Source organism: Apus apus, chromosome 5 (genome assembly GCF_020740795.1).
Source record: "Apus apus isolate bApuApu2 chromosome 5, bApuApu2.pri.cur, whole genome shotgun sequence".
Classification (NCBI taxonomy): domain Eukaryota; kingdom Metazoa; phylum Chordata; class Aves; order Apodiformes; family Apodidae; genus Apus; species Apus apus.
The window spans coordinates 55,085,842-55,100,824 of record NC_067286.1 but is presented as its reverse complement, the minus strand read 5'-3'; the positions used below and the strand labels follow the sequence as shown (position 1 = coordinate 55,100,824).

The 14,983-nt window shown below is 39.6% G+C and overlaps 1 protein-coding gene across 5 annotated transcripts in view; it reads right to left on the bottom strand.

Annotated features, from left to right (window-relative positions):
• The window catches only part of TRAF3 (TNF receptor associated factor 3), a 67,239-nt gene that overhangs the window by 27,852 nt on the left and 24,404 nt on the right, over positions 1-14,983 (bottom strand). For all 5 annotated transcript variants that reach the window (XM_051622423.1, XM_051622419.1, XM_051622421.1 and 2 more), the window contains 2 exons: positions 3,090-3,346; positions 119-170 (listed from right to left, as the gene is read on the bottom strand). In XM_051622423.1, the coding sequence (XP_051478383.1) occupies positions 119-170; positions 3,090-3,331 (294 nt within the window). In that variant the 5' untranslated portion in view covers positions 3,332-3,346. The remainder of the gene's footprint in view (positions 1-118; positions 171-3,089; positions 3,347-14,983) is intronic.

The following is a 14,983-nucleotide window of genomic DNA, read 5'->3' as shown; positions in this document are numbered from 1 at the left end:
TTACAAAACCATCTTATTCAGGTAGCTTATTAGACTTATGAAATAATTCCTACACACCAATAACACACATTAGCACACCACACAAATATTCTTGAATAAGAAACAACGTTAACAATACCTTATCTTTTACTATGCTTTCTTGACACGCTGTACATTTTGGACTAGAAGAACTGGAGAGAAAACAGAAATACTATTTTAACTCATCTGAATGTTTGTAGTACAAACATTTCTGTTTATGAGGCACTTTGTTAGGATCATTCAACATTTTAAAAACATTGAAAGTGAATACAGTTCATTGTAATGAGATGATATGTTATTTCATAAAACTCAACACTGAGTTTTTAGTGGACAGTATATGCCTCCAACCCACTGCACAAGGGCTCTCTTCAAGGTGGCAAAATTCATTCCCTATTTTATAGCGTGTGCCTGATCCACAATTCTCATCACTTCTCAATCTATCTGTGCAAACAGGCAAAATACTGTCTCTTTGATTACCCAGTCCTTTTTCAAACACCACCTAATTGAATTTTACTTTCTTTGACAGTTGATTATACAACCTTTTAGTGTAAATATCCATTGCTTTCAAGTCTGTTCTAGCTCTAGAAACTGCTACGGAATCTTGCTCCATCCTTTATCTGAACTACTATCCTATAGCTGTTTTAATAAGCTAATTACCAAACTTATGATCACTGAGACATCAGGTAGGCTAAGGAGCAGGGCAGACTGTGGTCAGAAACTGAATATGAGCATAGGAAGTCTGTGATCCTACAGCTGTTTCTGACCCTGACTTGCTAGATGTCATAGTGTAAATCCCTTTATTCACTTTTAGCTCCTTTTCTCTACCTAAAATGAGGATAGCCATACTGATGTGCCTTGTAAAGCACCAAAATCTATGGATGATAAGCATTAGTCTTTCATAAAGCAACTCACTGACAGGCTATGTAAGTTATGGCTGGGAGCAGCAGTGCAAATCAATGTGGAAGGCTGAGTAAGTTTGTTTATCTTATATAATCAATACGGTCATTTCACATCGTCTCGCTGGCTTCTGCTCCTTGCACTGATCATTCTGTGTCCCCTATTTCTGAGTACCTTAACTACCTGGCAGCTTCAATATCTGTAATATTTTTTCAAAGTTAGGAAAAAAAAAAAGGAAACTAATCTACTTGAGGGCATGTAGTGTTTAATACACTGTGATGCTGCCTTTTACTGAATTCACTCAGGCGTTCCACTTGCTGTTTTAAAATACTACTACATACTGAGCAGACATCTTTATGTGTTATCTACACTGGCTCCCAATTCTTTGTCCTCAAATAACCCTGGAACAGAACTTGTAAGCACATAATCAGTGGGTACGAACAGCAGCAGCACATCAACTCTGAATGAAACATTTTTGTGCCAAACACAGAAACCATGGTAAAATATTTTACTTCATTTTATGACAGTTTTTATTTCTCAAGAGAAAAAGCTGTAAATTTAATTTTAATAAAGGATTTGTCTGCAACAAGTACTTAAACATGATGAAATAACTCTAACAAAAGAGCAGTGTGGTAGATGGTCTTACCTGTGTGTCTTTTTCAATAACAGACTGGTTGGAAAGTCAGAAAGGTAAAATTACACATATTCTAGCTGCACTGGAATAGACGTGTATTTCTCACAGCAGGGAAGGAAAATTGCCCAGCAATGTCAGAATTATTACTGTTTAGATTGTTAAGGATCTTCTGTGTCCATCTGCACACATCCAAGGACAGTGTTTGATTTTCTGCAGTCATTGTTATTAACTATATAAGAGTCTTCCAAAAGCATATATTCAGAAAGGAATAACTGCATTTCTTAAATAAGAACTACACCTCACCTGAAAATGTGTATTGGAAGAAAAGTTACGGCATATTTTTGTTGGCATTTTAAATTTGACATGATGTAGCACAAAACCTACAGCAGTGTGTTAGTGAGCTATGGACCCTTGTATCTGTCCAGTACAGAGGTTACTCTTCATCATCAAACAAAATAAATCTCTTTTGAGATGATGTATGTAGTCTCAATTTGTATCTACCTGAGATTACAGTATTTCCAAGTGAAATATATACTAATACCTAGAGTCAGAATGGTCACAAAAGATAAACAGATCACCTGGATCTTCCAAAGTCAAACCCTCTCTTTGTCAGTAGTCCACTGCACAGCATCCAGTAAGCTCAATCTCTTCTGTACCTTTCCTTTCCCATCAGTAAATGAAGTACTGATTGCTTATTTACCACAGGAGATCAAAGCTTACAGAATGGTCTCCAAACATGAGACCAAATTTTGAAATCACACTGCTGAATACAGTCGGTAGCAAAGTTAAGAGGCAACAAAAATATACTTCCAGTGATCCACAGATACTTTAAGAGCTAGATACTCCTTGAATGATTGCACTTCTAATTCTTACCTAAACTGGGAAAGACAGCATGTCTCAGCATTGACTTTATGTCTGTAACACTCACTCACAGACTTTGCACTCCAGCTCAAACATCTCAGTAACAGAGAAGCCAGCCTTCCTGACCCTACTGGAATCCACAAAACAAAGCCTCAGGACACAGCTAGGAGGGTTACAGGGAAAGGAAGATCCACAAGCAGCTACATTTATCCAGGGGTCCCACAACTCAACTGAGAGGCTGGGTGCACAGCTAGGTTAGGTATTACCACTCCAAGGAGCCTCAGCAGGCTCCCTTCCTTACACAGCCATGATTTACTGAGTGTATTTTACACCAAAATGTAGCCCATCTTACCAGTCACGTAAAATAGCTACTCAGTCTAGGCTCTACTAGCAACGAAATTCTTGCCTAACACATCACTACATGGGATTAAACCACTTTAACAACTATTCAAACAATACTGATGTAAAGTTTAGCTGTCTCATCCTGACTCAGAGCAGAACACAAATGTTTGCACCAGCATATGGATAATAAATATGCAAGCAAGCAACAAGCAGAAGGAAGCTTGGAGCCAGGCCACTGGCTTAATGTATTCCTAAAACTACAGTGGGGCCCATACTATTTTCAGCAGTTCACAAGATCTAAAAGTATCAACATGTTCTATCACAACAAAAAACATACCTTAGCAAGGCATTCATGCAGGTCTCACAGAATCTGTGTCCACATTCAGTCTGTTTCGGATTGCATAAGATGAGGTGACATTTTTCACATTTGTACTTATCTTCCACGGCATTTACAAATTTCTCTTTGTAGCCACCTTGCTCTGGAACATAAATCGATGCTGAAGGACTGCGATCAGGATTGGCCCTTTGTTGTACCATTTCTACAGATAAAGGGGGGTCTGGCTTCTTACTGGTGTCCATGCTCTAAGACAGTTTCTGTGAAGCAAAGATGAGACAATTTCTGAGAAATGAAGACTTCTTTTACCATTTAAATAAAACCAATACAGCATCCTCGAGAGCCTACATAAAAACAAAAAGTGCTTGTAACAAATGCATGTCCACACATCACGTGAACATAACTACATAACTGCCTACCATCAGGGTCCTACACAGGCCTGGAATCTACATAGCTCCACCATCCCCTTTTCCAGTCTGTACCATGCACTAGCAAGATGTAAGACATGACAATTCAAGTCTGCTTTAGAACAAAACAACAGGTTTTTAGTTATTAAATACTTTCCAATCTTTTCATCATACAACCCCATATGAGAACAACAGTGATACAAGTCAGAATTGACAGAAGATCAAGGCCTACTTAGCATGGCCACTTGATTAATTCACCAGGACTAAGCAAAACTGACAGGCAGCTGAGAAAATAATGCAGTTGAAGACTGAATTACAGTACCTATTATCTTGGATTATGATTCCTCTAGGTCAGCATGCAAAGCATTGGCAGAGCAACAGAGGAAGAATATCCAGGTAAAACATGTTTTCCATAATTTCCTTGCTTATCTTGTAGTCAAACAAGTGCAAGTGATCTTAAAAACCTCAACATATGAAGGAGAAAGGACAGCTGGAGGATAAAACACCTATTTACATATGAGAAATGCCTGGCTATTTACTAGAGAAAGGCATACTTCTATTCTCCCTCCAAGTTAACTGGCACTTGAAATATAAACCTATTCCACACCTCTACAGTTGCCTCAACCCCTACAGTTACAATTCAACTTTAAGAAGCAGAATGAAGAAATGAGGCCCATTTCATTTCTCAATTTTAATTGCCCATCAATACCATAAAGGGAGTTAAATGTCTCATATCCCAAACATGCAAACCTTCTAGTACATGATTTTTGTGATCTTGTCTTCCCTTGCTAAGCCCAAAACAAGAACTAGTAAAAAAAAACATGTTTTCTTGTAGATAGTTTCTGCATCTCTACTTTTGGTAGAGAATTCTCCATGGAGAGTAAATAGAAAAGGAAATTAATTTCATTTCTGATGCCAATTTTTATTTCTAGAATCAAAAAGACAAAGTCATTGCAACTCATCTCTGGTACCATTTCATGTCACATCAGCTGAGCAAGGGAATCATAGAATGCCAGGCTGGAAGAGATCTCAAGGATCATCTGGTCCAACCTCTGTAGGTACTACTATAGTTTATATGAGATGGCTCAGCGCCCTGTCAAGCTGAGACCTAAAACTCTCCAGTGTGGGGGAATCTACCACTTCCCTTGGGAGACTATTTGACTGCCCTCAGGGTGAAACATTTACCTCTTGTGTCCAATCAGAGTCTCCCTAAGAGCAACTTGTGTCCATTACCCCTTGTCTTTTCGATGCGACTCCTTGTAAATAGGGAGTCTCTATCTTCTTGGTAGCCACCCTTTAACTGCTGGAACATGGCAATGAAGTCTCCCCTAAGCCTTCATTTCTCAAGGCTGAACAAACGCAGCTTTGTCAGCCTCTCCTCATCTAGTAGGTCCTTCAGTCCTCTGATCATTCTTGTGGCCCTTCTCTGGACCCTCTCCAGCCTGATCACATCCTTTTTGTAGAGCAGGGACCAAAACAGAAGGCAATACTCCAGGTGTGGTATGACAAGCACCAAGTAGAGCAGGATGATGACTTCTTTATCTCTGCTGGTGATGCCCTTGTTGATGCAGTCCAGCATCCTGTTGGCTTTCTTTGCTGCTGCAGCACACTGCTCACTCATCGTGAGCCTGTTATCCACAGGGCTGCTCTCCAGCCAGGTGGATCCCAGTCTGAACTGCACTCCTGGGTTATGTGTTCTCAGGTGCAAGACCTTATACTTCTCCCTGTTGAACTTCATAAGGTTCCTGCTAGCCCACTCCTCCAGTCTGTCCAGGTCATCCTGAAGGATGGCTTTCCGTTCTGGAGTGTCAGCCTCTCCACTCATCTTGATGTTGTCAGCAAACTTCATCAGGGTACTCTTGATCCCAACATCCAGGTCACTTATGAAGATGATAAACATCATTGGGCCCAATATTGATCCCTGGGGATCCCATCTGTGACCAGTTGCCTACTTGAGAAGGAACTATTTACTATCACCCTCTGGGTACTGTCTATCAGCCAGTTCCCCATCCACTGCACAGACCACTCGTCAAGGCTGTAATGAGTCCGTTTCTCCAGAACAAGACTGTGGGGAACGGTATCAAGAGCCTTGGAGAAGTCCATGTAGCCAATGTCCACCACTCATCCTGCATCAGCCGAGCATATTACTTTGTCATGTTGAAAAACTTACCCACACTTTGCTGCCCCCCTGACCCAGAGGAAAACCTCTCTGTAGCTTCACGAAGATACAGAGAGAGCACACAGAAACCATCCTAATAACTGAGGACATAGATCCAATTATTGGATCTTATTCAAAACCATCAAGTATAAGCACACAACCCAAACAAACCAGTTGCTACAGTAACTGAAAGGGAAATATATATTCTGGTCCATATTTTGAATTAATGTCTGCCTGTTTCTTGTCTGCTCTTCAAAGACTGCAGAGTCTAATGCCTTGGCATAACAACATCTGAAAAAAGCAGGAAAAAAATCAGTGCTAGAAAGTAACTTGCAGTTCTCATTAACTGGGAAATTCAGATTTTTTCAGTCCAGAGAAGCAAACAAAGCCTGATCCACAGGTTCAGCAGCAAGCTTAAAAAAACCCAAACAAATAAGATAATGACAGTGAAGAGGCAACTCAAGAGATTGTAACCAGCACAGAAGACATGAGATGTGATGCTAAGAACAAGAGTCTGAGAGACAAGGAAATTAAGGGAAGTACCGTGAGTGACAACGGAAAGCAGATGACAAGAGCAGTCTAGCTTTAGAGATTGCCAAAGACACGATTTCCATTGCTGAACATTGAGGCTGGACAGAGGGGAAGCCAGTCATCAGCTTAGGACCTGGCACTTTGTTGCAGTAGTAAAAGAGAAAGACTAGGCAAGACAGGGAAAAAATGCAACCCCATAAAGATCCAGACTAGTTAAACTACTTAGCTATCTATGGATTTGCTCCTTGTGTGTGACCACGGAAAAGCTCCATTTGGAGCCTGTCATTCAGGAATTCTGTAAAGGTTTTCAGTTCTCAGATTTATCATTTGTAGATAGATACTAATACCTCTTTACCTATACAACTACTTTTTTTTAATTTTCATATTCAAGACCTCTACCATTCTGTCAACTCTTGAAGTCAAAAGCCGACTTCAAGCATGTTGACTGGTAAGAACACAGGGAACGTGCTTTTCCTTAAAATGCTAGAATAAAACAAGGCATAACCTGATTCTGACCCACTGAAGAAATTCAGGAAAAAAGGCACTAAGAGAGACGGTGACAGGAGAACTGGTCAAGAGACCACAAAGCTCCTGAACTACTCAACATCTGTGTTTCCCTATTATGTTTCTTCCAAACAAAAAGAAGCCAAAGATTATTACAGATGTGAGGTCTTCCAATAGCATGATTTCTTCATAGAAACCAAATAATTAGTCACAGAGAGACAGGCAGTGGTGAGAAGGAGAATAGTCAAGATTTACTGAGAAAGAGTACTGAATGTCAAATTGACAACAGGTGAGAGTTTCATAGAGATATGAAACCGCTCAGGGGCCAGACTGTCAGCTGGCAAGAGGTTTAATACCAAAACAAACTGCACAAGGCTCCAGAGGACTACACTTTTGGAGCTGACATATTGGATATCTTGTCACAGAAAACAACCAGAAAGCATACTGACAAATAACATTTACTATGCAATACACCTAACTGTCAGATTCGTGTGCCTCTTATGAAGAGTTGTGTCAGATCATAAAAGCTAAACCAGCACAGCAGCAGAGTAGCCAGATTAGTGACCAATTCTCTTCCACAATACTCTGAACAGTGAGAATTTTCCTGTGCAGCAAAACCAGGAAGCCATTCATGAAGTACTGCAATAAAATGCAACAGAGAATGGAGCTTAAAGGAATACCAAAACCTCTTTTCTTATCATGAAAGAGCTGCATTTAAAAAGAGGGTGGGGAGACATGATGTCTATCAAACAGCATACACAAGTCAAAAAACTGTATGCACAGACCTATGTCCTCATGCACAAGTTATACCCTCGTACACCTGCATATGGGATTAGTGGTGAACACAAGTGCAGATAATACAAACATTTCAACTGCCACCCTTTTGCAAACAGCTTTCTATTATGTTTTACATACCACTACAGAGTGTCATCTGCAATGTCATGTTTTCCTTTTCAGGAACCTTAAACAGTAGGACTCTGATTATGTCCCTGTAATCATGTTTTAAACTGCCAACGAGAAGCAGTTTTGAAGTTACACCTCAGGAAGACACTAGAGCAGTGAAGAGAACACACTCCTAGAGGGCAGGGAGAGGAAGTGGCTAGTATAGGCAAGACAGGCTAGTTCTGGTGGGGGCCTCCAATTCCTAAAGGCATGGCAAGCTGCCAACACTCTAGTTCTCAGTTCAGCAAGCTAAATCTTAACTTCTAATTCACCACCAGTTGTTTCTTAAGCTCCAGTTTCTTATCCCTGGGAAAAATCACCACAGTAGAAGAATATTACTTTTCGATCTCTTAAAACCATTACATCTTGGACAATCACCTTTCTGCGCAGATAAGCAGACAAAAAGAGGCACAGTCACTGCCGTCGGTTCTGTCCAGTGTTGATTACATTATTTCCACCACCTCTGCTGCTGCTAGCATGTGCTTATGTTCACACTTCTGCAGAGACTGTTGTGGTCACCAGATGGGTGACACAACTTGCTACAGTCCATCACGTCTCATTGAGCACCGTTTTTGTCACTACTCTTGTTACACAAGTGGTACTCAAGTATCCAAGGCTGGATCTCAGTTAATACTTCAGGCTGCACATACTGTAGTTAAATAACAACAAATTGCGGTAACTTTAACTCATACTAAAATCAGTACAGAGGGTTAGAAACTGGAAGCAAAAGCGAATTTACCGACAAAGACGTTCCAAGAATTCGAAAGCACGGGAGTTCCCAAGCAACAAGCACTTTGCTCTTTGCTTGTTCAAGCAAGGACACTTGTTCTCACCAGAGAGGACAAACATCCTGCATTAGTGTTCTGTATTATACTACATATATTTTTATTTGCCCTTTGGGAATGAAACCAATTTGCAACACAGAAATACAATAAAGTGTCCATAAAAATTCTAAATTTGCATTAAAAAACAGGGGAAAAAATTAAGTATCATGTAATCTAAAAGATCCCCCAAAAACTGATGGCAAAAGAAAGTATGGGACTTAGCACAGAGTAAGCTCTGCATGAAGACAGTTCCGATATATTGACAATACAAAGCAAATAAGCTTTGCCAAAGTTTTAAAATTTAAAATGTCAGTAAGTTATTTGAAATAAGTGTTTTTGTTACACTACCGGAGGGTAACAGAAGACACAAGTTTGCAAGGAAGCAAACTTGCTGACAACACCAAGCTGTGTGGTGTGGTTGACAAGTTGGAGGGAAGGGAGGTCATCCAGAAGGACCCTGGCAGGCTTTAGAGGTGGGCCCATGCCAGCCTCACGAAGCTCAATAAGGCTAAGTGCAAGGTCTGGCACCCAGGTCAGGGTCAGCACAAACACAGGCTGGGCAGAGAACTGACTGAGAGCAGTCCTGAGAAGAAGGACTTGGGGATGTTGGTTGATGAGAAGCTCAACCTGAGCCAGTGATACACACCTGCAGCCCAGAAAGCCAACAGTGTCCTGGGCTGCATCAAAAGAAGCAGGTCAAGAGAGGCGATTCTCCCTCTCTGCTCAGCTCTTGTGAGACCCCTCCTGGAGTACTGTGTTCAGTTCTGGAGCCCCCAACACAGGAAGGACATAGAGCTGTTGGAGTGAGTCCAGAGGAGGGCCATGAAGATGATGAGAGGGCTGGAACACCCCTCCTGTGAAGACAGGCTGAGAGAGCTAGGGTTGTTCAGCCTGGAAAAGAGAAGGCTGCAGGAGACCCTACAGCAGGGAGACCTGAAAGTTGAGGAGGGACAAGAGCGTGTAGTGATAGCACAAGAAGTAATGGCTTGAAACTGGAAGAGAGTAGATTTAGGCTAGACATTAGGAATAAATTATGTCCTGTGAGGGTGGTGAGACACTGGAACAGGTTGCCCAGGGAAGCTGTGGATGCCTCATCCCTGGAAGTATTCGAGGACAGGTTGAGCAACCTGGTCTAGTGAGAGGTGTCTCTGCCCGTGCAGGGGTTGTTGGAACTAGATGATCTCCAAGGACCCAAACCATTCTATGTTTCTATACAACTTAATTTGGTTACTACTTTGGACAGAAAAGCTTTTTGATCAAATTACAATTTGCACCAAGGACAGAAGTTACTAAAACAGCACTGCACGCACACTATCTGAATTAAGGTCTGAAAGAGAAACTTGAATTTGGACAGGGAGATAAAGATGACAGTAGAAAAATGACCCATTAGATGATTCAAGCTTTCCTCTTCAAAAAAGTTTGTTTTTATCTAAAAAGTGTAAAACTACACAAACTTGTCTCATCCTAACTAGGTAATTTCTTTGGTAGCACAGGGTATGGTTTTTTTTAGTCTAGCTTTTAATAAGATAGGGCTTGTGATTGTGCTGTCTCTTCACCCAGCCTTTCAAAAACACATGGGAACCAACTTGACAAAGGTTTCAGGAAAATTAGGAGCTATGTGGGGAATAGAAAGAGAAACTTACTGCTGTGTCCTAGCAGGCAAGAGGCTGTAAAAGTGCAACCTCAATCATCACCCCATCTGCATGGTCTATCAGTACAGAAGTACATCCAAACCAGCCAAGACCACCTGCTCCCTCTTGTTCAGGCAAACTCCATGGTCTTACCCTCCAATATCACAATGGCAAAGTGTGAGCAGGAGGTATTTTTTTAATTTTATTTTAATTGTCCTCAATTCATTTTAATTGTCCTCAATTGGGGAACTAGGGGTAAAAAAGGGATGTAACACACAGATTGGTAGGAAACCAGAGTTCACCAGTTTCATTCTTCAAAGGATTTTCTTCTGTACTTTACAGCATACGCTCAGAGAGCCAAATAAGGTAACTTCTGTGGTATTTCTAGCTCTTCAGTCTTCCCAGCCCATGTGCTTTTCCATCGCCAAGAATCACTGCTTCAAGTTACCACACAGAAATCTGTATCTTAAAATTCAATTATTTAAAACCATCTGAACTTTTCCCTTGTCTTGTATTTCAGCATTTTATAGCTTCTAATAAATTCCTAGCACATACTTACTGAAAAGAATGTACATCTTTCTTTCACTGTGTTTTAGACAAGTCTTCTGACTCAGCTGTGCTTCTGCTTCTGTGTGACTAAATAATACCTAACATATATGCAGGCTATACCTTGATGACTGTTAAAACATTATTGTTAAAACAATAATGCAAGCTGAAAGCAATATATTGGTGGCAATGTATTATTCAATGCACCCATGTCAAAAAAAAATAAAGCTAAGCAGGGAGACTGCCATGGGAACCGTGACTCTAGAGCTTTTAAGCATGAGGGTGTCTTGCTGCAGGGGCTGTTCTCTCATTCAGCCACCCCTCAGCCTGGCATTCTGGTAAACCCACTGTTGAGTCTGGACAGGGAAACAGAAGAACAACAGCTAAATAAAATTTAAATATGACCCAAAAAATATCTAGGCAATGACTGAAGTAGCACTGGAGTGGCAGGTTTGAAGCAGAGGACCATCCATCAATTTTGCATTTTCCCTACTTTTGTTTGTGTGGGAACACTACTGATTTGGGTTTTCCTTCGTGCACTTGTCATGCCTGAAGCATGTTGATGGTTTCTTTACAATATATAAAGGATCAATCACCCACTGCCAAGGTATTTCTAGTACTTCAAGTGGAAATTCTGAAGAGGATAGGGGAGGACAGGGAAAGGCTGCTGGTCAACAATGCTTTACACTTTACACAGTGAAAAGATGAGATCATTCCTTAACCTCTTTTATGCAAAACATTCAAATACTAAGTCTAATTCCTATACAAATATAAAAGCATTGATATTTAAAACTTGGTTTTCCTTGTGTTAAAATAAATAATGTATTTTACCTACTTTAAACTTCACCCGGTAGCTCCATAAGCATCCATCTTCTTTGTGTAAACTAATGCAAACCAACTGTAAAGGAGACCTTGAGATCATACACAGAGTTGAACAGATGAAGATCAGTAGGATAAACCACTACTTGGATATAAGCAAATAGGACAGAAGCATCTGAAAACAAGTCAGAAGACACAGAGTATTCTCTGCACAAGAAGCTTCTGTCATCCATGAGCTCTTCACAATCACTTATTAGTGCAGTATCACAGACGCACTGAGGTTAGAAGGCATCTCTGGAGTTTATCTAGGACAACCTTCTGCTCAGAGCAAGGCCAACCTCATAGTCAGAACAGGTTGTCCGAGGCTGAATTTTAATAAACTGCAAAAATGAAGATACTGCAACCCCTCCAGGCAACCTGCTCCAGTCCTTAACGCTCCTCTGTGAAGAGTTTTTATTATAGCAATGACGGTGTGATATTCTGAAGTAGAAAAAAGGCCTGTTCCAATACAAACTGCTATGTTCTTAAGTAACTGAGCCAGATTACACCATAATACTTAAGACCTGTATTCTGTAAAAATTATTGAACAAAAAGCAGAAGTATTTTTGCTTGGATGGGACATGCTATTCTTTATTTTGCTATCTGAACTAGAAAATAAGAAGTATAACCAAATATCGTATTTTGATATTCTTGTGAAACAACCACCATGCACATCACATGAATCACAAAGGTAGTGTATTTCCCATGTTCTACTTTACAAGATGACTAAACTGCAGAAAATCAATGGTAAATTAAGTTTTACACTGTTTTATTCTCTTAAACACTTTGCCTGGCTTTATTTCTTTCAATGAAGAGTCTACACATTCATGTGAAGTGTCTTGCAGAATTAAACAAACTGGTATCCCAGTACATGGAACTTGATTTAGCAAGCCTGCTGAGCTACACTTTCATGGGAACAGTTATAATATATACTTCCTCCTGTGTGTAATAAATTTTTGGATTCTAAACAGAAAAGAAAGCATTGGATAGATGTGCAAAGTAATTACATCAGTATCAAGAGATAAGAATAGAAATATTTTAAATGATAATGTAGTATTAATTTATTTTGGAGTATCCAAGAGCCCAGGGACTTATACTTTTAATAATATGTTGAATAGAAATAACTTTCAGCCTAACATATACTGCATTGATGAGAGGAAAAACTTTAAAAGGGATTAAACATTAACCACTAAAAAAAACCCAAACAAAAACAGAAAAGTAACTCAGTGAAATTTAGGAACACTGATTTTTACACAACACTATGTTCAATTATTATTTTTCTGAACATTAACAGCATTCTTTTGAATCATGACATACGGGCTGGCAAAATGTCTCTAAGGTTCAGCCTCAGGCAGTAGCAATAACAAAGTGTTCCTATTTTGACTTACACTTGCTGTCTACAGCTCTCAATAATTACTTTGTAATCTCAGTGGGCTACCAAAACACAGTACAGTCATTTGAAGTGCAAGAAATCAAAAGCCTCTTTTAGAAATCAAAAGACCTCTTAAGCTTTGAAAGCCTGGGTCACAATACAACAGATAAGAGACAAGCTGTCCAAGCTTGCCCTGTGTACTTTCTTCTGCATTTTGAATTCCAGTTTGGATTCTCATTCATGGATACAGGAGAGAAAAGAGAAAACACACAAGGTTATTGCATTTCACCTATAAAATTAACCCCCAGCTGTGATCCCTATTTCTATAGGAGGTTTTTAGTAGAAGCATTTAAAGAACAGGAAAGATCAAAAGACTATCAGATTATCTAAGGACAAAGTGCATTTCAACCTCTTCCTCTAGTGTTCAGGGAAGTCCATGATTGAGACACATATGCCAGTTCCATGTGGAGGAAGTGGATCAACACTGGGTTTTTTTGTTTGTTTGTTTGTTTTTGTAACTTCTGGCTCTTTTCACAAAGGGAAACTTCTAATCCACCACATCAGAAAAAATATTCAGACCAAATATTCTGGGAAATGCCATGACAATCATAATATTTCAAGTTAAAGGTAGTTTCCTTTTACAAAATTGTTTTCATATGCTTTGAAGAAAGAACTAGCAAAACCAGTTTATATTTGCATTCTGAATACCATGTTTTTATGGAAAGCTATTTCCATCAGTCCAGATTTTGTCCACTTCCTTTACCTCTCTTGCACAGCAGAGAAGTCTTTCACTGTGTTTCCCACTTATTTCTGCAATGATCAGGAAACAGTAAACTTGACCACCCACAACAAATCCTGACAAGGATCAATAGGGGATAAGGTAGATGGCATGTCCAAATCATTTTGGCCAAAGTATACAATCCCAGAAAAAGACATCTCATTCCCAACCCACCTAAACAAGTCCCTTTTTCCCCCAAAACTGTGCCTTCAAGAAAGAACTGCTGCATCATTTATCAGAAACAACTTGCTTTTCAGTTGTATCAGCTTAAGGCACCACAAGCCTGTTCATCTCTGAAATCACCAAACAGGAATAAAAGTCGTCTTGCTGTCTTAAATTTGTCAATTGTCTTTTTCTTTTTAAACTGAGACTCATAAATGGATGCTATTATTTTCCATTCTGTTAACCGAAGAGTCTCAGTTTCAAATCTAATGACATTTCAAAAGTCTAGCAGAACAGCAACATATTCTTCAGATCACAGTCTACTCTGCTGACATTTGCATGACAAATACTTAACTTTCTGCATTGCCAGTTTTTTGGCAGAATGCATTTGTGCTGACTCTTGATGAATCCAGCCTTGAAATCTAAGCAGAGGTAATACCTGTTGAAATTATGTACTGTGGAACTAGAAATGGCTATTCCAGAAAACTAAGATCACAGTATCTCACTTCCACAAGAAATTCTTTCCACTTTAGCCAAAGTTAAGTTTTCTAAGCCTACATCCAAAGCTCAAGAAAAAAAATCTGTCTCCTATGGAAGCTGACTCACCCACATAAAACACTTCCCTCTCTTCCATTTTATCCAGTTGACCACTGCATACTATAAAAACAGGAAAGGAAGAATTACTTTTTCCCACTACTGTTATTCTGAAGGTTTGAGATCAATAGATACTGTTGACATCTTGAGAACAAGCCATCTCTACAGCATCTTATCAGACAGGATACTACTACGGACAAAAAAAGCCAAACAGGTCCCTTTGAATGTTTCTCTCTTGCACTGATCTTGAGAATTAACAAAACTGGATGAGCATGCTGTCCTTCTACAACATACTTCATGTAAAGATCCTAAGACTACTTTACAATTTTTTCTGACTAAATTTCACATCAGTACAGCAAAGCAAATGTTATCATTGTTACACAGGAAAAAAAAGTTTAACACAAGAGATAGCAACCTTTCAAAGAAGCTTATGGTAAAATTGTACAGTACTGCTGCTGCTTGTGAGATCTGTTAAAAACTGGTGCTTTCCATACCTCCCACAAGGCCTTGGAAAGACTTCTGTCTTCAGATTTGGAATATAAAGTTGACAGTTTTAGTTGAAAACTCTTTTTGCATGGTTAAAGTCAGAG